Below are 23,194 nucleotides of genomic sequence, written 5' to 3'. Positions count from 1 at the left end.
ATCAAGTCAACATTTTGAAATTAACCCACATATTGGATTTTCATATATATGTATATGTAGGATGCTGATAATTAACTGTATCCAACGAAAAATATTCCATTGAAAAAGGAAATTTGTTAAGCATGGGGAATTCTTCAACAAAAAGCCCGTTCTGTGTTAATTCACAATTTCCGATCAGTTCTTCGATTGCAATTGTATTATATTCTAGTCATGACGATTGAACGTTCATCCGTATGAATCACATTGTTGAAACACGGAAGTAAAATAGACACGGTTCGGTAATTAACTTCAATGCTTTCCGTTTCCCGTGTACCCAACTATTACTAGAAAAATATACATATGTATATTGTCCATCACGCCATACAAGCGTACAATTTCCTTAAAGTAAAAGTGAAACAATAACTGAATAAACTATAACTGTGAACGAGATAGTTTAACGTCTGTCAATGAAGTTTAATATCTATGGCGGTAAAACAACTATCATTCACCTGGTATTTTTTAATTGAGTGCAATTGTTGAGGCGTCGGCTGAGGCTGCTGTATGGAATCGTTAGTCGTGTTGATATTCTCATTAATCTCGATGTTATTATTGCGATTGGATATTCTCACATTATCTTTCGGCGGTCTCGCGGGAGCCCTTTTCTGATCACGGGGAGGAATTGCGGGCTTAACACCATTCAAGCCAGTCTGAAAATTAATTTAACCTCTATTGGCACGAAAACCAGAATTCCTTAATGAATCCATGAGTTCAATTTATAATTGTTTATTATTAATTTCATGTCTTCACTGAATTCCATTCCACGATGCGTAGAAGAATAAATAATTGAGAAATGTAGTTGACCTGAGTGAAAATTAGAGATATTTTTGGAGAGGAGATGTACAATTATACGCTCAGAGAAATCATTGCATGTTCTTCAAATAGCAAATTGAACTATTTGGAATGAAATCATTTTCCGTCCTAAAATCCCAATCAAAAAACTAAATAAATAAATAAATTTCATAAATAAAATATCAAATAAAAGTATTTTTAGAACAATTATTTCTCAGTGCATCAGCTACTCCTTCATGCGGAGACCAAACCACCCCCAAACTATCATAATGTCTCACCCAATATCCTCTACCCAATAAATGAACAAAGAAAGTAAGAAAAAAAGAAGAAAAAACAGTAGATAAATAAAAAATATCCATTGCTGTAGAAGCGCACACTCTTTGACATTTGTATCCTAGCTTAAACACTCTTTTATTACCTGTTGTGTTACCCCCGCATTATCATGACCATCATAATGATAATGATGATCATCATCGTTATCACCATCATCATGATCATCATCTCGATAACTTCTTTCGTAAAAACTCGGCCGAAATATCCGGTTGCAACTGTGTGTCCGCCAGTGTGGGGTTCCAAATTTCCAACCAAATGATTGTTTTTTTTCAAAATCAGGTAGGCTTCCAAGCCCGATTGTTATAAATTCCTGCCTCATGGCTTTCGAGTTTTTGTAAACATCAGAGAGAGTTGAATTCTCGGCATTCTCTCTCAACTCAAAGTGCTCTAAAGAATGGCCAATTTGCCCATGACTTTTGTCTCCGATTTGCTCACGTCGAACCTCACGCATATAATTTTTCGAATTGTCATCGGTCTCATTGCGAAAGCTCTCAATACGCTTAAACGACATATCCTTGTCAAAGGAATTATTAAAGTCAAATATATAGGGAATCGATGAGTGTGATAATACAGTGCAGTTAAGCGTTTTACATGTAAGTGCATTAGATAGACTATCAGTATTATTAATTGGGTGATAATTGGAGGAAAGCATATTGGTATTACGAAGATTGTAGAAATAACTTTTACCCATGAATTTCGTCTGTACTTTAAACCTTACCTTAAGACTCTTGGATCCAGCCATATCGTGAGGCTCATGATCGTCTCGTTTAATGGTACTTAAATTATCAGAGGACTGTGTATGCTTATTGACGATTTCTTGGGTTTTTCTGCTGGGTGGCGGATAAATCGGATGACCCTTAGTCATAGGGACAAAATCCGCTGGACAATCAACAGCGACTTCGCGAAATGAACGCTTAGATCCAATAACGATAAATGATTTATCCGAAGAGTCAGTATCGCTGCAAAGAGTAGAGTAACCACTTGATGAGTGTTTCTTCTTCATCTTTCTGGTTTCGGAAGACGTTACAGCAACGAAATCAGTAACATCATTGGAGAGAAGATCGTCAGTCGAAACTGCCGAGATCAGATCTCCCTCGCGATTATCTCTTTCTCCTGCTTTTTTCAATGATTTCCCATTAGTAGTAGATAGTAACAGAGTGAGATCTGTCATCTCTTCAGAGCGCATGAGGAGGCCCTGGTGGAAGTCCAGATCAAGACCATAAGCAGGATTATCGAAGGACGTTGATAAAGATTCTCGGTTACTGAGAAAGATATTACCGATTGGTCGGCAGGGCGATCCGAGATCTATTCTACGTGCATCATAGAGAGGTGACTCTTTACCAGAAATCATAATCAGACTAGCGTCCATTATTGCTGTACTGTCAGACCTTCCTGAGGAGCTTCGAGGACTTGCTGATGTATCGCTGCTTGTCTTGAGCATTGTTGGATAATCTTCTTTGGCAAAGGGATAGTCATCATAGTCACCATCGACACTAGATTCTCTTACCTCTGGCATTGATTTTTCCAAAATGTCCGTTATTGTTTTATTATCTTGCTTTGTTTTTTCATTTTTGTCGTTGTTCCTCAACGTTATTTCAACTATTCTGGGCTTTATACCATCATTGTTATCAATCACGATCAAACTATTGTCAGAATTGTCATTTTGATACTTATCAGGGTGATCGATAATCGTTCTGAAATGATCATTGCTCACCGCCGTTTCCTCAATTTTTAGCCGACGATGATTTTCAGAATCGCGTTTATCATGAATATGGGTGTTATTGTGATGGCTAGCGCTATGGGTATTGGTGACACGTGTTGGCGGTCCGGTTCTACTTAAATTGGAGGTATTATCAGTTATTACCTTGTTGGCGTATGCCTGCTGAAGGAGAGTGTCGGGGACATCCACTGGCAATTCCCGATGGTGGCCCGGGATCAGGCCCGGGGTCCACATCTCATCGGGGACGCCTGTATTGTCACGGGACTCTTTGGTCTGATTAACACCGTTATTGTTATCATGCACCTGAGCCTGCTGTAAGTGAATGTCTGTCACGCCACTATTGCTGCGTCTTCTAGACCTGTAACAATTAGATAATTAGTTAGATCATTGTATGTACTTCTCTATTTAATAATAATGAATGAAAATCCAATAAATGTCCTTATATTCTACAATTTTTTTTTCAACATAGATTGAATAAATTTTCAACCCACATTTATAATTTAGACAATTTAAAAATATTTTTTCAAACCAGCTGGAGCATACTGCAAAGTGTATTTAACCGCAATATACATTCAAGATGAAGATACAAGGGCAGGGATATTATACCAGAACCAAAGGACAAAGGTATCCAGGAACCGAAGGTATGAACAATAAGGTACGTTCACGACCATTTTACTTTGTTCGTTTTTTTTACGGCTGTTATGCTCCCACACGGTCTCGAGAGATGATTTCTTTTTCATGAACACCATAAAAAAAGTGGTACATATATTTTTCATTCACTCGCTAGCCCCCGACCAAAGTGTGAGCGAAATAACAAAACAAATTGAGTAATCATGTACATCAATTGATGTCTAGAAATACTTTCTACGTGAGAGATATTTTTATTTAACAATGTGCGCCCCCAATAAATTTTTACACGATATTGTTAATCGTTTTTGCCGAACACTTGTACATATTTAAACAATTTCTTGATAGAATCAATTGGAAGATCTGGATTCGAAAGCTGCTTCTTCACATATGTAAGATTTTTTTCAATGAATTTCAACTTTCTTGGTCTAATTTTCTATTTTATTTTTGCGACGTAACCGGAACTTGCAGACACCCATCTAATCTCACGGATTTTCGTAAATTGATGAAAAATTATGAAAAGATCATCACTTCGGTTGTAAACATACAACCTACTTCGCTATGTTGCAGATTTTTCTGATAGAATCACACTAATTTAAACTCAGAAATACATGGAAAAGTCATTAATGCATTCACTTGCTTTTGAAATACTATTCAAAGTAATGAATGCACAGCAGAAATAATTAACCATCAACCTACCAGTGCAACGTTTTAAGGATCCTCATGGCGTGTATATTCAGAAAATATCTTCCACCAAATACGTCCTTCGTACGTGGGTGCCACTCATGGGCGCACCTCGTCCAGGCGTCAAACTCAAACCCAACGCAAGACAAGAATTTTCAATCATCAAACAACCACCACTCCCATTATCCCTCTCTAGAATCCACCTATCCTTTCAATGATCTCAATCCCAAGACCTCACCAATGTCTTGTGACGAATTTTCGACTTGTCGTCCCTGTTTTATTTCGTGGCGTCCTAAAACCTCCGTACCGGTTTTTGGTTCTTCAAGCAGGTGAGTCAAGATACTGGGATGGCGTCAGGTATTAAATTTTCCGTTACACTTGATTCAATATTTTTCGCTATTACAGCATTTGCATTTATCACAAAATTTTCACGTCATCACAATATTCTGAATATAGAGTTTTGAATAATGTTCAACAATTTAACCAAAGAATTTCCACACTATTGCACTCTCACTCTGACAATAAGTATATTCAAAAGATGGTGAAAATATTGCTTGTCTATATTAGGTTATTCTATTTAACTACTCATTTTGTTTATTATTATTCTTTTTAATTAATGACGTTAACAATTGCTGGAACGCCTTTACACTGAGTTTGTAGGCTTCTATACACCGAGTGGCCCCCTCGACTTACCGAGTGGCCAGTGCCGTGGGATTGGGGGAGGGGGGACAAATCCCAAGCACTTGTCCTCACTATACGAACGAATGCATTTGTGGAGTGAGTGAGTCACTAAACGAGTGAGAAGGGGGATTGTACGAGGGACAGAGGAGGGCAAAGGGACACTGGCCGTTAGGGAAACATGTGAGGGGGTATGGCTGCACCTCTTGGTTCTCCTTCGACGTAGTCTACGGGGTGTCTCGAAAAATTCAAACTACTCTACAGGCATTCAAGTCACTGCTTCTTTCATGGAGAAATGGATAATTTATTATTACATAAGCGTTCGAGTATTTATTAATATAGTAGCAATTGCTAGATACTCACGAGAAATATTATATACCTAGGATTTTCGCTACTTGCATAATTGTTGAAAAAAGACCTGTTTCAATACTCTTCCATATATTATGAAAAGAAAAATTAATGAATTAACTTTGTGAATCTCTATGAGTTGTATAAATTAAATGTTAATGTTCCTTGCAATAAATCTCAATGCCAAGGCCATCATGAAAAGTAAAACCAAAAATTGCCTTGAAAATGTTGGAAATTGTGAATGGAGATATAAGCAGACAGTTGAGTACGGGTATGAAATAGAAAACAGGGATGTGAATGTGTACACCGGGGAATGCGTTTGGAATTTCGAGTGAACTCTATACTCAAATGTTCGTGCTGGATAGGACGTACTTTGACGGGTTTCGCGGAACCCGATACGCCCCACCTTCCAGTACATTCTATATGTGTGACCAATACTCTTGCATTTCACGAATATATTTATGGATAATGCAGTGTGTATTTGTAATGTCTGACTCCACTTTCAAGTCTTGAAAATCCTATCCGGTGGCGTCTTACGGATTCGCCAGTGGCTAATTCTCACGCTATCACGGAGGGGATATTATACATTTGGAGGGGGCGTTGAGACCTTGCAGCTAGTCCTTAGACATCCTGATAGGTGAGTGCCAGCTAACTTCCTTTATAAAATGTATTATTTTTATTCTCTCGATTTAATGGTTCCACTTTTTTTTTCAACGGGGCATAGCACAATTTGCTCATGGTAAATTCTATCCAAACAAAAATCAAGCGCCGTATTTGAAGCTATCCAGTACAATTTTTCATAGGTTTCATCTCTTCCAAAGCTCTTCTCGTTGAAATCAGAATGGAAAAATAATAATTCTCCAGCTTCCCTGCCTACAAACGAGTATGTTGCGCAAATATTGCAGAAAAATCCCTTACATTTGAAATGGAAATTCAAAATCCATTAAAAAAATTTCACACATATAACCCGCTCTCCTCTCAACGCAATAATTATTATTTTCTATTTAACCAGGGGAATTAATCAATGGTAACTCTCTTGTTAATATTTTATTAAAATTGTGTGTTGTTATTCGAAAAGTCCCAAAAAGAAGAATGATCAAATATCGTTTTTTCATTTGGAAATAGCTTCACATGAGAATTTTATTTTTTTAATGTTTTTCTATTATTCAAGTGAGTAGAATTTTACCTAAATTTGGGCATTTCAGTAAAGCATCCAACAGCTGCATTCCAGTAGCGATTCATGCACTGGGTGCAGGAAGCCATTTTCTCAAAATCAATCACGATTCGGAAAAAAAAATCTAGTAATGGAGAAAAACTTATATTAAATTTCGACAACATTAAAACTCTGCTGAATAAGATGCAATACGCCTAGTAAAAAGTCAAATATTCTAGGGAAAAATATTATAAACATAGCGGGCATTTCAATTGCAAATATAATTTTATCAAACAATAAGTGGGGGGGGGGGGATAAATTTTTCAACAATAAAATCATTTATTTGTTGTTACAATGATCAATATTATGAAATCATTTTATGGTGGTGATCGCGATTTACTTTAAATTATTTGACAAGTGACATTTCGAGGGAAATTTCCCAAGAAAAAAGCCTAAGCCTGAATCCTATGAGTTTTGGTAAAATCAGATGGGCATATGCTTCAGTTTATAATTGATGGATTTATTGTATTGTCAATTACTTAACTTGATTTGAATTCCGAGTAAAATTTTATTGGGTTGTTATGCCACATGTTATAAAATTATAGTTTCTACTGGACTATTTTTACAATAGAACACCCAGTCACATTGCATAAATATTCAATAGAATTTGTCAAAAAAATTGGCAAATTTGGACTCTTCCTTGGATTGAAATTTAATATCAATCACTTTTCTTAAAATTATTTCAAATTAATCTACAAAAGTATACAGTTTCAATACTTTTTCAGCACTATAATTAATCAGTTATTCGAGTGTCTTAAAAATTATAAAATTTACTCATAATTACCGGTAAATAAATTGTTCTCGGTACCCAAATTAACTGAGATGTAAGCATTAAAGAGTGTAAATAAAAACTGGTGATCTGGAATGCGGCATTATTATCGCCAACTAGCACCTGATATCAAGGGGCTTATCAAGAGCTCCCTATACTTATTCTACTCACTGGCTTTGACTTTAGTTGATAGGCTCTCCGACGTTACAAAGGAACATTTTTATTACACGTCTATTTTTAGTATTGTCGCTTTTATTTCTCGGAGATAAGTGTATATAAAGTGTCAAAAGCAATGAAAATTTTGAGTTCAGTGACTAATACAATATAGCTGGGGAACAAAATTTTCTGTTACTCAATAAAGGAATGAATACAAATCCCATATACGTGAAAAACACTCAACTTTTCTAATGATTTTTCATTATAAAACTTTCGATTCGTTAACTGTATGGATCTTATCAAATTTTACATTACTCGACGAGCTGATTATGCCCACGTGGTCACCAATTATCAGTCGTAGAGGGTCTTTGGCTATTATGTGCCATGAGTCATGTGCAATGGTATGGGTTCTTTCCGGTTGTCAGGTGAACATTTTTTTCAGGATCCCCTCTCAATCTCTACAGTTTCGAAACAGGTGGTGGAACCAGAAGGGGCCTATGGGATAAACCTTAAAGCCTCTACGACAACAACAACTACTATACATATATATATATATATATATGCCAAGCATCCCAAGTCCAGAATCAAATGGTGTGACCATTAGAATTAAAAAAAAAATCTCAATTCGTTGATGAAAATACTGGAGCATCTATAAATCAGTTCGCACTGGAACAAAATGGTGCACAAGAATAGCTAGCCCATTAAATATAGAAAATACTTTTAAGTTTTGGCTTAACTTGTATAGTTTGACTAGTATAACGTGCTCTTTTTCAATAGAAACTCAATGGTCAATGATTTTTTTTTTCTAGAAAATTATAGAATTTTATTCATTTATTAAGACATTCGTAATAGAGGATAAAAGTGCATTTATTTTTTTTTATGGTGAAGACTGATAAATTACTGAATAAAGTCGAATATGTAGCAAATAGCAGAGAATTGTAGATGGACTGTGGAAGGTGGAAAGATTCAAATTACGACACTCAAATTGGACTTCTGATTGAATACTTCAAGTCTGTTGGGTCAAGATATATTATATGAGAGAACAGTGATACGCGATCGATGTTGTAACGTGAGAGACGTATCACTGAATGTGCATTCACTGCTTTAAGAATTCGAATTAGACGGATCAATGTCTAGAATGAATAGCCGTTATGACAGTATTATTTGACTCTGTAGAGTAGAGGTCTCACATCATGACCATGTACTATTTCCTGCATTGTAGCAAGGTTTTTCACCGAGTTTACGCATCAATTGATTGGATAAATATTCTTACGTTGCACTTGTAACATCTAATCAGCATTCTATTCAGAACGCTGTCCTGACTAATGTGATACATCCTGTGAACTCCTCATCAACGTTAACTCAACATTTTCATGAACCACTTGAAATATCACGAAATATGACAGAAAACTCTAGCGAATTTGGTGGATAATTAGATATTATTAAGAATATTAAATAATGTGCATTGGTTCCGCCGTTATCGAATGAGTAATGATTCAATATCAGTGAAGACATTTTGATTGACTAACCTCCAAATTGGTTCTGGATTATCAATTTCTCTAGGAAAATTCAAAGAATTGCCATCGTTAATGGCCGATGAAGTTGATCCCCTGGGTGACCTAGGCCCCCCTTCGGGTTCCCCAATTAGGACTTCAGTTCTGCCATTCTGAAATGGACTGCTGGCTCGTCGCTCACTGATCCTATTAATTGTCGCTCTTGGCTGTTAAAATACACGGGGGGTATAATTATTAATATTTAAGAAATATGGTTTATATTTAGATAGGAAGTTTACCTGAAGCTTTTGCTCTTCGGGATAGCTCTTTTGTTTTTCCAAGATCTCTTTTCGTTCTTTTGATTCTATCTCGTCCTTGGAAAAACCCTTTCGCACTGTCCCGTTGCTCAACTTGACCGGAATATTACGATTTCCGTGTTGACTTGAGTGAAGAAGAATAAGATTATTCGACAGTTGAAGGTAACAACGCAATCCGAATTTTTACAGCATCATCATCGTCACGGGAATTTGGAAAATTTTTATCGAAATTACCATAAGTCAAATCGTATGAAAATCCAATTGACAACATCTGGCAAGAATCGTCAAAATGATAAAAAAAAAAATTTTTAAGTATTCTAATCTGATTGCCAAAAATCTATTTTTAGTACGAAAATTTGTATAGAAAATATGGCCGAATTCAATTCTGGGAGGATGGTCCTATGACACTTTTACATGCTTCAAATATCAAATGATCGATCAATTCATAACGTAAAGGCTGATTATTGTGTCAATCATGTCAAATTACTATAGAAAATCAATAATAAGAATTGATGCAATCTACATCATTCCAAAAACGAATTCTATTGAGAATAGCCAAGTACTTTTTACAGTTTTTTCTTCAAAATTCATACAAATTATTTATAAAGGAGATCGTCACGTTGAAAAATGGCACTAGAATTCATTTGCAACATAGTGTATTTAAACTGATTGATATAGTTTTTTATAATGATATTTCGATTAGAAAATTGATTGTTTGTAACTTACTTATGAATAAAAATGAACATCGTAAAAACAAAAATTCATAAAAAGTACCGCAAGTATTACTAAATTACATTTTACTTGTGTTTTCGACATTTGAAATTTATGAAATCGAAATTTAAAAAAAAACAGCAAAAAGAGAAGGTCGCGTTTAGCAAAAAAATAAAATTTTGAACGAAAAAAAAAATTATTATTGAGAAGTACATGGACATCCTCAAATTCACAATAGCTAGTATTATTTACCCATCTGCCAACGTAACAGTGATGTGGCTGTTGGTCACGTCTTTTTCGGGGGTTTCACCCGTACTCGTAGAGGCTGAGCCCTCGTTTATCTGTACATCCCAAATAGTCCCAATAATTTTAATCAGTTTTTTCTCACCAAGGATTTAAACATGAATGAAAAATATAGAGAGGGGTATCGTTGACTAAAAATAAGTTCACTTCTCTTCTACGTTTAACATATTTGGTGATGAAAGCGAGATGACAGATGGATTGTCAGACATGTACGAAAGATTCATGTGGTATCTCGTTAGTTAACTTTTCGAAAAATACGTCTTAGTTTGTACAGGGAGGGAGGGTTGAGTAAAATGCAATTAGGAGTATGGAAATAAGTTATCGTGCGATAGGTTTCATCATAGTTCAATCTTATGTGCATTACTTTGATATAACATAAGGGAGACGACGTTGTAAAAATAAAGTAGAAATACTAATCCTCAAGTGGATCATTAACCAGAATTAAATATGATTTATCAATTTCTCTTCTAAATATATAAATAATAAAATGAATGGTTCATTCGGTAAACCACGAAACTTTTACAGGGGCTTTTTTTGAGAATTGTCCGCCATCTGCATGCTATTCTTCATCTTGGCGACTAATTCTTTATCTCACAGAAATCGCTAATAGAAATTCTCAACATATACGTTAAAACGTTATTTTCATTTGATGAATAATTTTTTATTCCTGCCTTTTACCTGTTGATGGAGTATTGCCTGAATATCTCTGGGTTGAATTTTTTTTAGTCCCGGCAATTTCTGTAGTCGCTCTCGAGCACCCCTACAAATAATGTTTTTCATTCTTTTATCGTGTGAAATTACTTTATTTTTGCAAACGTCAAGTACCACTTACCTCTCCAGTGCAATTACCCAGGCATCTCGTATTCTCTCTGCATTTGGTCCGTCCAATTCTTCTATCGACAAGTGAAAACGTGTTTAATAATAGAAATAAATATATTTCATTTATAAATATGATTTAGACTACTATCATCTATGATTAAATTAATTATAACTATTATTTCTAATGAATGCTTCAATTTATTTTCTTCACTCTGTTCCTCTTAAAGACTTTGTGTATAAAGTGTATTTTTCAATGGAAAAAGTTCAAAACAACAATAGCAATAAACTGTGTGGGCTCATCCAATAGAATCTTCGAAGGGATTCCTCGGAGTTTTAAATGAAATTTTGAATTCTCCCATTGATTCTATCATTGGTCCCAAGCTAGTTGGTCTCCATTGAGATACAAATGAACCAGTCAATATATAAATTTGTTATTAGTAAATACCCATTAAACAGTCATCATTGTCATCAACATCAATAAACATCGATATCATTCAGAATAAAATACCATCTGGGACAATTATTTCATTTTTCTCCGTTTTCCCTCCAATCACCAACAATATTCGACCTGCAGTCCTCATCCTTCTTACTACGCTTACACCCACATAATACTTTTGGAACCAGATGATAACAGTTCGCCGTAGATGGCCATATCCCAGGCATATTTACCCTCCTCCGAAATGCAAATAATGCTGAACTTTGATTTCATCCCATGTCAAATGTATCATATCCGTGGATGCCTACTTAGTTTTGGATATGACAAACCATTGTATAAGAGAATGACATTTATGAAATTAACCTAGAACGCACAAACGATTTTTCTATAAAATGTTGATATTTTATTATTTCTTGTATTGTTATTGTATAGTTAAACTTTATTCCTCTTGGAAAATATGAGTTGGAGAATGTCCACAAGGACTATTATTTATTACGGATTATTTTCTATTATAAGATAGTTCCTATCGAGGATTTTTCTTTTGTGGTAGAAGCCAAGGGAAGTTGTGTTGAATGAGGCTTTCATCGGTCTATAAACTTTGAATATCCTATTGACATCAGCCAACAGTATTCAATAAAGCAACTGTCAATAATACCCGTGCACCTAGCCTGTCAATCTGTGCCAGAATACTAAACCAGCCAGAAATATAACAAGTATCGTGTTCTACCATTATCAATACTATTGCGATGAAATTGAAATAAGTCAATCAATTGTCTTAAAGTAGTGAGAAGAATAATGCAAATGCTGCAATTACTCCACAAGGCGAGTATTAAATTTTTCACTGCATTAAATGCATTCACCTAAATTTGAGTAATAATTGGCAGAGAGCTAATATGCAATATAATGAGTTGAATGCTAGATACACGTAATTGCATGAGCCGCGTCTACCAACATTCATCAAAAATGTAACTACTGTCATATTGCTGAACTATAATATCATATTAAAAAAGTTATACCGACATTACTATCAATCATATATACACTATTACAAGGAATCCATCACTAATCCAACTATCGATACAATACATATCCTGTGAGTTCCTCAGCCAGCTTTAAACTGACCGTCACGATATCGTATACAACGAAGAGAAGAAAAGAAGACGCAAAACCTGTTTTCTAACTGTACAGAGCTCTTCTCGCGCACACAAACTCTCAGACAACACTCTTTCAAGTTAATGGACAGAAATATTTGCCATTTTTACGGCCGACAACTGCTTGAATCCATCATCACACGACAAAATTTTGTGATTGTGCATTTTTCGTGAATCTTTCTATAAAAAAAATAAAAACCCAATTACACTAATAAAACAAGTACACTCAATTAAACAATTTTCTGATGAATCATCAAAGGCATAAAAACATTGATTATTACATCTGTGGCATGTACAAGTGGCCTCCTTAAAATCCGTTATATACCTTCACTTTCCAACTCAACATCCACTGATTAGTCGTAAAGTGTCAACTTGGTACCTATATATAATAATGTGAAATCAATTTTAAATACTCTTGTCTTTCTCTCTTGTACTGCCGCCGAAGCGATTGCTCATTTTGTTTTTCTTCACGAAATAATGATGAAATTTTAGTTTTTTTTCAGTGGAAAATGAGCTGACAGTGTTTGTTACGTGTCATGTTAATGAGCATCCATTTTTCCCAGAGAATAATTATCATAGTTGTGTTACGTATTGACATACATATTTGAAAAGAATAACATGATTATTGGAAATTCCATATGGATGATTTACCAGGATAAGGAAATTCACCTACTGAGTTAGACTAGTTGACGGTAAGTTGTAATAAATTGAGAATAACATGCATAATCCATGGTGCATACGTGGTGATAGTGATGTTATTTAGCACAAATCTTCACCTTTCGGAAATCACAAACACTCGACCCGACAATCGTCAAATTATTTTCCGTAAATGGGAGTCCGACAAAGACCATGAAATTGACTAATTGATAGGTGATTAATGAATAAAAAAACAGCGAGAGCTCGTGCCAATGATCGCGTAGTCACTGAGACCAGGAAAGTACCGAAGGTTGCATTCCCGCCGGCTTAACACAACGTAACGACTCCATAGTCGCTTCATCTCCTATCCCGCTCGCTCTCTCCCTCTCTCTTTCTCTCTCTGTTTTATCAGCATTTAGCATTTCTTTATCTCTTTCTTGCTCACCTGAGACGTAGCGTCGGAGAAATATTTACCTGGCAAAGGTGGAACTACGGGCGGAAATACACGAGGTGCTACGAGTCATTGCGAGGTATGTGTGGATTCATCAGATTTCTTTTTATCGAAAAACAATTCAAAAATTTTTTTTAAGAGAGGACTTTGTATTTACTTACTAATTTTGTTGCCCGTTCGTCGTGTTACTTGCAGGCTTATTGTCCCCGATTTGATGCACTGAAATTACATTTTTGTGAATAAAATGGCATTGAGTTTTAGCCTTGAGCAAAAAAAAATCCGTTCACATAGTTTTTCCTTCCATTTCTATTTTCTTTTATAAAGGACTGCTGGATTGTGATATTTCTTTAATATTCCCTTTTATTAATGGAATGTAATGAGCGATTGTTTTCATTACCTGAAGAATGTGCTGACTGACTTCGGAATCAGTTGCATTTTCTAGTGTCCGGCCATTGACTTCCAAAATTTCATCCCCCAATTCTGGGTAATCAGCATTATCCGCAGATGATCCTGCAGTTATACAATAAGAATACATGTATTACGATATGGTTATTAACTTTTTAATGATTGACTGAAGTATCAGTCATTATGAGCAGATAGTTTTTTTTTAGCGACACTGATATTTATCCTGTTTTTTCTAATGGGCTTTCACAGTATTTGTGAATGAGAGGGTGCATGTTAATTTTTTCCGGACAATTATACTATTCTAGGTGATAATTTTTTTGAAACATTGACTCTATAATTGTAAAAAAAATTCTTCATTTATAATTAATGGAAATAGTTAAGATTCCTCTTTTGTATTAAATTATCAATATATTCCATCAACCTGTTGAATACATACGCCCTATGCGAATGAAATATGCCATTCTGGAAAAATAACTAGTGACATTTTCCTCCTATCCTCCGAAGTAAATTGCTAATCATAACTTTTTAAATCTATTGCAACCAGTTATTTAAAACCGAGTTAAGTTATCATATTTTAAGAAATCGGTCTATGAGAATTGATAAATAATCCCGATAAAATGGAAAGATAGCAACTTCTTCCGTAATAATTGCTGGTCGTAGAACAGGCACGAAATCTGTTAATAAGTGATACCCATTCAGAACACTTACCATACAGTTTGATCTTGCCATTATCATTCATCAGAATGATAATGTATCCTCCAAGGTCGACCATGACTGCAACTTCTGTATGTAATGCACCTGAATACTGAGTACCTCTAGTACTCAATTAAATTTATCATTCGTACGCTCCCGCATTTCTTTCACTCATCGATACATTTATTTATGCATACGTCGATAAGTTTTAAAAAAATTGCATTGAAAATTAGTCCCACAAAGAATCATCGGAGGATTAAATAGTAAATTGGCATATTAGTCTTATCGAGTGGATAAAAACCCGACAAGCATCTTCGTGACCGAGATAGCACATTTCTCATCACTGTATTACGGTCACAAGTTGCCATCAAGATCGATGGTTACCATCATCCCACCACCAGTAGTGACAATTAGAATAATAAAACTTTTTTGATAATACTGGAATTCCATTCGCAACAATTTAATCAACTGTTTATTATCATTATTGCGAATACCAGTTTCTGTTTACGGTACGTGAGCAACTATGAAATAATGAGTGATCTCACTTATCTCACTGACCCCAAGCGCATAATAATGGCCATGGGATATGAGCGCGCGCGCAAACGCGCCGATAGGACCATACGAAGGCGCGTTCGTCAGAAAACACCATTATTCTCACTGCAACTATTTTCATTGGCAAGGTTCATCCAAATTTTCTTCTTTCACAATGTTTGAAGAAATAATTATTTCTGATGAGCGGTTGGTGAAAGTGAGGGAGGCTCTAGCGGGCCTCATCATATTTTCCTATTGACAATAAAAAAAGTCAGATGAGTATTGTCACTGTGATCTTCAATATTTCAAACACAATCGAATTATTAGCAGTAGAAAATTCATTATTTAGAGCCATGATAACATTTTACTTTTGTGAATTACTGAGTGAGCACGTTTGAGGAACTGCAAACGCCCTTTTGATATAATGAGAGAGTGAATCGCATCAACCACCGCCGGTGGATGGATACCAGCCCTACTGAGCTCAACACTGAAAATTGAAGAATTGAGGGGTTGCTTCGCACTTGTGGAGGGACGTGTGGCGTCTGCGTAGTTGTAACTTGGATATTTTATCTCTGGAGGATCGTGATGTATACGTGCAGTGGACGGGTGACGCAGGAAATGGTTTCATCATTCTGAAATTGAAACCTCATTTGAGATTTAATGGATTTTTTAGTTTTGTCGGTATTATTGTAATTTTTTAATGTCAATGTTTTTTTTACAGGTTTAGATATAAATAAATATATATATATACATATATATATATATCTTTCTAATCTGTACTTTTCTTAGTAATCTGGAGGGAGCTCTGACGTTGGAGGGAGATTAATTATTAATTGGTTGCTCGAATTTTTTTCAGAAAATTTGATGATTATATCTAGATTTGTAATCTTCTTTACTATCGAATAAACTGTCATCATTTCCATAAATGGATTAAAGAGTATATATTCAATATTATCTCAATTAAATTGATAAATATATGCTATCGACAATGATTTATTAGTATAGAAATTGGAAGAATTTTTTAAATCCGTTGCACCATCTTATCTCCTTATGGACATCAAAATTGTCATATCAATGATTTCCATTATCCCAAAAATGTAATGAAACGGAGTAAGCATTCTCTGAACATGAGTTATTTACTCATATACAAGTGTATATAGTAACACCTCGTACTATATCTATATAAAGGGTTTTCAGATGTATAAGAAGGAAGAATTTATGGTGGAAATTTTAAAATTAATCATGTTTTATATCAAGTGTTATCGGAAGGATAGTATGAGGGTTGAAATGTGCGCCAGTAGTATGAAAGGAGCATAGAGAATGTGGGTCGAGATCAATATTGACAATCGAGTCAGTGAGTCACTGAGACCCACTTACTCTTGCATGTTCTAGATAGTGACAGTTTGCTTCTTTATCCCAACAATGTGAAGAAGATCCAGTATTGTTGTGACAGAAGCTATACCAACTGTTCCTCATTCTCATTTCCCTTATATTCGCTTACATAGAGAATTGAAAGTTATTATCAATATTGAAAAAATATATGATATATTACCCACCTATATATATATATATATATATATATATATATATATATATATATATCCCTAATAGTTAAAGGTATGTGATATTATAGAATTGGTACATGGGTAATAACTGGTGATTGATAAACTCAGAGGAGTTGAAACTAATGGACCCTTTTATCTATGTACAGGCAAGCAAGTTGAATACACTGCCAAATCTTTTTGCAGTAGCCTGAAGTTTTTTATATGAGTAGAACTAGAAATTAAAAAATTTGATAAAATATATGGAATGTTGTTGTTAGACTTTTAATCTGCACTGAACATAACCTTACCCCTTGACGCTCACCTGTCACGTGATCAGTTTGGAGAAATCTCAAATTGTCCAATAAGATCGCATATCCGAGTTTTTCTATTGTCGACAGCCATCCGATTGGCGAAAGCAATGTCAGGGTTTTTCCACTACACTTTGTGTTATTTTCACTTGGCCTTCAATGATTAATAGTATTTGATCTGTCATGTTTTTCATTATTCACGGAGTGTGAGTAATATTTGAAAGAACAAACGAATGCGAATTCCTGTTCTACGGTAAATGAAGTGTGATATTAGTTGAGTGAAATGACACTTGAAATGTTGAATATTGTGAAATATGGAATAACTACACAGAAGTCATAAGTCCAAAATAGTTCATTTGTTCTTTATCGGAGAATAAACCAATCGACCTGAAGCATAATTTTCAGAAATATAAGACTCAATATTTCTGCGCAATTGTTTTCAGTATTCAGCGAAATGACGTCAATATTGGTCGCTCTCTTGTGCTTGACAAGCTCTACATGGGCTTTTGTTGTCAAGTATCAACCCGAAGCTGTTCATCTGTCTTTTGGAGGTATCTATCATTGATTCGACAACTTCAAGTAGGGTGTCTAATTTGTTTCTTTTTGTTTTTTTTTTAAGATCAAATTCAAGATATTGTTGTCACTTGGAGTACAAAAGATGATACCAAAGAATCCCTCGTCGAATATGGAATTGGGGCTTTTCAGTTCACTGCCAAAGGGAATTCTAGTCTGTTTGTTGACGAAGGAAAGCAGAAACATCATCAGTATATCCACAGAGTAGACTTGAAAAATCTTATACCAGGGGAGAAATACAGTGAGCACATTTAGCCTTGCGATCTCTTTAATATAACTTGTGAGACGTACCACTCATAATTTTTCATCTGTGTGCCCATTTTTCAGTGTATCATTGTGGTAGCAATTTCGGCTGGTCCAATATATTCTACATGACAACTCCTCCAGCTTCAAAAACTTGGACTCCTCAGATAGTAATTTTTGGAGACATGGGCAATGAGAATGCCCAAAGTCTGTCGCGACTACAGGAGGAGACCCAACGCGGCCTCTATGATGCAGCGATCCATGTTGGTGATTTTGCATACGATATGGATAGCGATGAAGCGAGAGTTGGGGATCAGTTCATGAAACAAATCGAGGGGATCGCTGCCTACCTGCCTTATATGACAGTCCCCGGAAATCACGAGGAGAAATATAATTTTAGCAATTATAGAGCCCGGTTCTCCATGCCAGGAAACTCAGAGGGTCTTTGGTACAGCTTTAATGTAGGCCCGGTACATTTTATAGCCATTGATACTGAAGTTTATTATTTCATGAATTATGGGATTAAGCAATTGGTGAAACAGTTCGAGTGGCTCGATGAAGATCTAAGGAGGGCGAATGAACCAGCTACAAGGTGAGTTTTGGAACTCAAAGGGTAGATTACTTCTAGACGATTAATTAATAATGAAAAAAATGAATGACCTATTGCAGAACTGAGAGACCATGGATTGTAACCTTTGGCCATCGTCCAATGTACTGCAGCAATGCAAACAGTGATGATTGTACCAATCATGAGTCTCTGGTGAGAGTTGGACTTCCATTTCTCAATTGGTTCGGTCTGGAAAATCTCCTCTATAAGCATCGTGTGGATCTCCAGTTGTGGGCTCATGAGCACAGCTATGAGAGGCTATTTCCCATGTACAACTTTAAAGTCATGAATGGCAGTTACGATAAACCCTACACAAACTACAAAGCACCTGTGCACATCGTTACAGGTTCAGCAGGTTGCAAAGAAGGCAGAGAAAAATTTACACCAAAGAGACCTCATTGGTCGGCATATCGTAGTGCTGACTATGGTTATACCAGAATGAAAGTCTTTAACAAGACACATTTATATTTAGAACAAGTATTAGCTGAATTTATTAATAATAGAAGTATCTCAAAAGACTTGGCAATTTCTCTCTTCAAGGAGATTTTACATTTTTCAGGTGTCCGACGACAAAGCTGGAGCGGTTCTCGATGAAGTTTGGCTGATCAAGGATACCCCAGTTCCCCAGTATCCTCCAAACTGACACCTATAAACTCTTAAAAATTCAGATAAGCCACATATCCTCATAAAAATACGGAAAAACCCGTCAATTTACCAACATTATTTTCAATGTCAGATGGATGGAATAAACTTACTACAACAATTCACTGTATTGTAATTACTTTAATTGTTAAAATATAAATATTTTTTTTATAATATAATAATAATTATAGTAGTGTATAATATATATTCAATTTTCTATGGTTATAATTCATCTCATCCTCACGATTTTTCCTTTTTTTTGTATGCTCACATAATTATTATCCTAACATAGGAACAAAAACAAAAAAAATACACAAATTTAGCTAATCATCCACCAGCCTCTTATTGATAAATTTACGTTTCTTTTTACAATTAATATTCGTTTCAATTTTCAATTGATTCATTTTAACATACCTTAACGTACGATAATTACGCACATACATGACCACAACAACATAATTATCTTCATAACCGAACAATCAAGTACGCAAAAATTTAACAAAAAAAATCTATTAAACGCTTTTTGAAAAATTTTCATTGTTTTATCTTTGCACCAATTGTATTAAAAATTATCCGACTTGGAAAAAAACATGGACATGTTTCATTTTTTAAATTGAATGCATTCTATTGGGATTGCTTGTATACGAATTCTTGACCAATAATTTGACCATTTTTCCCCTGCATTTTATTATGAGAAACTAATATAAAACATGGACAATTGGAGTATGCCCAAAAAGTTCTATAATAGACTAAAAAGTCATTGGTATTTGTGTAATAAACCATTTGTTAACAAAATGACAGAATAAAATAGCATAATTTTCAATAGAATTGGCGTAAGAAATAAATGAAATTGATGATAGAATTTATGATAGGATTTGTTCTGGGAATTAGTAATTTTTTATGTAATCAAATTTTTTCAAACCTAGTATTTTAAATAACCATAAAACATGCAGCAAACGAAACTCATATTGTGTTCGTACTAGTTTTATCATTTTCTCGTAGAATTGTTAAGCAATCCTGACAATGTCAGTGCGTAATTGACACCGAAATGGAAGATGTAGCAGCCGAATGACTCTCTTGATAAGAGAATTGGGGAAAATGTTCTTGCTCTTCAGCAATGGAGTTCAAACCACCAGCACTACCTACGCCTCCTTGATCTGGAGGAGTTAATTCTACACTTTCACCAGTGAATTCACTGTCAAAGTATCGTGTATCGGTTTCAGAGGTTACTTGAGGCTTAAATGGTGGTGCTATCTTCTTCTGGACAAGATCTGACCAGTCAATTGATGAGAAAAATGCATGGCTCATTATATCTTTAGAGTCGTTTGGACCGCCACCGAGTCGTCTACTTGGATCTTTGATCAATAAACCTGAATACAATTCCAAGGATAAGATCAGTATGAAAGAAATTATATTGTGGAGAGAGTATAAGAGAGTATTGCTCACTCACCACCAAGCAAATCTTTTGCCTCATTAGAAATAGTCCGTGGGAATTTGACGTCCTCGAGAAGTATAAGTGTAAATAATTTCTCATGATCACGATTGTAAAATGGAAGACGTCCGCACATCATTTCGTACATAACAACACCGACACCCCACCAGTCTACAGCTCGTCCATAATCATTGTCTTCAAGTACTTCCGGTGCCAGATACTCGGGTGTCCCACAAAAAGTTTTTGTCGTTCTTCCTATTACAATAACAATTACCACCGAGAATTGTATTACAATTTTATTTCAAACTTGACTTATTTATTGTGTATCCATTCCAAATTATCTAACTTACCATATGTAATGTCTTCTTTGCACAGTCCAAAATCAGCGATTTTAATGTGTCCATCCTTATCGAGAAGCAAATTCTCAAGTTTCAAATCACGGTAAATTATTCCCTGTGAGTGAAGATATCCGAGGGCTGATATAATTTCTGCCCCATAAAATCTCGTTCTATCTTCTCCAAATACTCGTGAACGACTCAAATGGAAAAATAGTTCCCCGCCGTTGACGTATTCCATGACGAAACACAATCGATCTGCTGTTTGGAAACTGTATTTGAGGGACTGCAATATTTATCAATTGTTAGCAGGTGATTTACTTTTATTCCTCGGTTACCTTGCTCTCTTGTTAATAACAACAACAACAACCACAATCTACATAGTTGCTTTATTAAAAATAAATATTGACTTACTATTAAAAAAGGATGACTGGTAGTTCGTAATACCCGATTCTCCGTCAATGTGTGAGCAACTTCGTCTTTCCTAATGATGACTTCTTTTCTTAATATTTTGATGGCATATAGATGACCTGTGGCTTTTTCACGGCACAAAATAACCTTTCCAAATGTACCTTTACCGAGAACTTTTAAAAATTCAAAGTTCTCTAGAGTCTAAAGCAAAAAATTGTATTTCCAAAAAAACATGTCATATTTGTATTTCTTAGATTTTTAATTCATTTATTTAGTTATTTATTTAAAAACTTACAACTTTCTTCTTTCCACTGCTTTTACTACTGGATGTTCCCTGAACACTGAATTTGGCGGAGAGCTCGTCTATACTACCATGTCCATCGGTCGACATAATGCCGAGGGAACTTCCAGAATCTGATCTTATACCACCAGTTGTTTCCATCTCAACGTCTTCGGATGAAGATGATATTTGCATCGATGGTTGTTGTAAGTGTTGTTCTTCAGTTGCTAATCTATCCGCGACGTACCTACATAGATAGATAAAAGAAAAAAAAATTGACTTATTCTGAGTATTTAATAGTTCAGATGATTGTTTAATTATTACTAATCGAAAAACCTGATTGCTGCAACCCAATCCTCTCTTTCCTGCTCAGTCTCCACGTGAAATGTCCTCTCGATAACTGTAGTCCACTGCAATCCCCGAATAACAAAAGTGAAGGGTTTTGGTCGATCAACCGACATGATCTGACATCCCCGTACAGTGAAATTATTAAGTGGTTGTGCTGTTGCTGCCATTTGTTGATCAGGTTTTGATTTAAATCCAACAAGTGTTCCATCATCCCGAAGTACGAAATATCTCGATCTCCAATTTTTAATGTGTTCCCCTGTGAATTTTAAAATATATTTCATTCAGTGTACCTTGGTACTTTTATCATGACACAGTCACACCATATAATATAATTCTCTAATCATCTACCTCTTTTCTGGAGCCAGCCTTCTTTCACGACTTGTTGACTGCCAGACGCTACGACGCTCATTGCTGTGTCGTCGATTTAATGACTCTGTAACGAAAGAAAATGAAAAATGCACATAACAGCTTCTTTCGTTCTTCCTCAGACGCTCGTTAATTTTCCAATCAATTCGTTACCAACAAATCCGTCAACAACAAATTGCGTACAAAAAGTGACAGGTTGCCTATATCTATATGCATCCTCCATATATGTACATGTGTACTCTTACGATTAAAAAATTGCGGGCTATTCATATTGTTTCATTGTTGTTGTTGCTATTTCTGCCGCTATTTTTTGTCGTTGTTGTTGTTGTTGGTAGTGCTGATGATGGAAATAATAGTTACTTAAGGGGAAAATAAACGGGGATTGCCTGAGGCTACTGGCACATCACGTCTAGTGTTATATGAGTTTAATTTTATTATTCTACCAAACACTGATTCCCACTTGGACCTGCCGACAAAACTGGCGACTCCCTTACTATTTCACACATCTATCAAATACACAAGGTACACATTTAACAAACATCCGTCGTCTGTGTGGTTATCAACGTCGCAGTGATGATTTTACCGGATTGTTCTGTGTGCATAGCTCACTGGGGGGTCTTTCCATCGACAGCTATGGTTTTTTAATTTTTAGAGCTTTAATTGGCAATTGTATATAGTATTAGAATTTCAAACCACCGGGTATGTAAAAATGAAAATCGGTTTCAAAGTACGTTGTTTTATTCGGGGTTGCTGTGTTTCTCCGAAGGTGCACACCAATATGCCCCCGCGGAGCGGTAGACGTG

At 35.4% G+C, this 23,194-nt stretch overlaps 3 protein-coding genes across 17 annotated transcripts in view; 1 reads left to right on the top strand and 2 right to left on the bottom strand.

The window, feature by feature from the left end:
- The window catches only part of Sdt (stardust), a 22,507-nt gene extending 6,573 nt beyond the window's left edge, over positions 1–15,934 (bottom strand). Inside the window, exons 1-11 of one of the 9 annotated variants that reach the window (XM_064120979.1) lie at positions 15,671–15,934; positions 14,787–15,554; positions 14,071–14,183; positions 13,835–13,892; positions 11,013–11,073; positions 10,859–10,940; positions 10,130–10,218; positions 9,149–9,290; positions 8,886–9,076; positions 3,026–3,239; positions 489–686 (exon numbers count right to left, since the gene is read on the bottom strand). In XM_064120979.1, the coding sequence (XP_063977049.1) occupies positions 489–686; positions 3,026–3,239; positions 8,886–9,076; positions 9,149–9,290; positions 10,130–10,218; positions 10,859–10,940; positions 11,013–11,073; positions 13,835–13,892; positions 14,071–14,183; positions 14,787–14,850 (1,212 nt within the window). In that variant the 5' untranslated portion in view covers positions 14,851–15,554; positions 15,671–15,934. Of the gene's footprint in view, positions 1–488; positions 687–1,246; positions 1,858–3,025; positions 3,240–8,885; positions 9,077–9,148; positions 9,291–10,129; positions 10,219–10,858; positions 10,941–11,012; positions 11,074–11,507; positions 12,426–12,451; positions 12,486–13,834; positions 13,893–14,070; positions 14,184–14,786; positions 15,555–15,670 lie in introns of those variants that run through there. The other 8 variants (XM_064120980.1, XM_064120982.1, XM_064120983.1 and 5 more) reach the window with 8 other exon arrangements.
- Positions 13,575–19,340, top strand: LOC135162482 (acid phosphatase type 7). 2 transcript variants are annotated; one of them, XM_064121007.1, is made up of 6 exons: positions 13,575–13,752; positions 17,598–17,705; positions 17,774–17,968; positions 18,055–18,562; positions 18,640–19,054; positions 19,137–19,340. In XM_064121007.1, exons 2-6 carry the CDS (start codon positions 17,609–17,611, stop codon positions 19,218–19,220), a joined length of 1,299 nt encoding a protein of 432 aa, XP_063977077.1. In that variant the 5' UTR covers positions 13,575–13,752; positions 17,598–17,608; the 3' UTR covers positions 19,221–19,340. The 2 variants fall into 2 exon arrangements, with proteins under 2 accessions (XP_063977077.1, XP_063977076.1); XM_064121006.1 differs by lacking the exon at positions 13,575–13,752 and adding an exon at positions 17,250–17,407.
- Positions 19,341–23,194, bottom strand: LOC135162481 (RAC serine/threonine-protein kinase). Of its 6 annotated transcripts, XM_064121002.1 has the most exons (9): positions 22,835–23,194; positions 22,637–22,728; positions 22,374–22,458; positions 22,014–22,281; positions 21,693–21,924; positions 21,401–21,598; positions 21,002–21,272; positions 20,670–20,906; positions 19,341–20,589 (listed from the first exon to the last, which is right to left on the bottom strand). In XM_064121002.1, exons 3-9 carry the CDS (start codon positions 22,432–22,434, stop codon positions 20,246–20,248), a joined length of 1,611 nt encoding a protein of 536 aa, XP_063977072.1. In that variant the 5' UTR covers positions 22,435–22,458; positions 22,637–22,728; positions 22,835–23,194; the 3' UTR covers positions 19,341–20,245. The 6 variants fall into 6 exon arrangements, with proteins under 6 accessions (XP_063977072.1, XP_063977070.1, XP_063977073.1 ...); XM_064121000.1 differs by having other exon boundaries at positions 22,637–23,194; XM_064121003.1 differs by lacking the exon at positions 22,637–22,728.

Source organism: Diachasmimorpha longicaudata, chromosome 5, assembly GCF_034640455.1.
Source record: "Diachasmimorpha longicaudata isolate KC_UGA_2023 chromosome 5, iyDiaLong2, whole genome shotgun sequence".
NCBI classification, from domain to species: domain Eukaryota; kingdom Metazoa; phylum Arthropoda; class Insecta; order Hymenoptera; family Braconidae; genus Diachasmimorpha; species Diachasmimorpha longicaudata.
The sequence above is the reverse complement of the archived record's forward strand: the minus strand, read 5'-3'. Positions and strand labels throughout refer to the sequence as shown.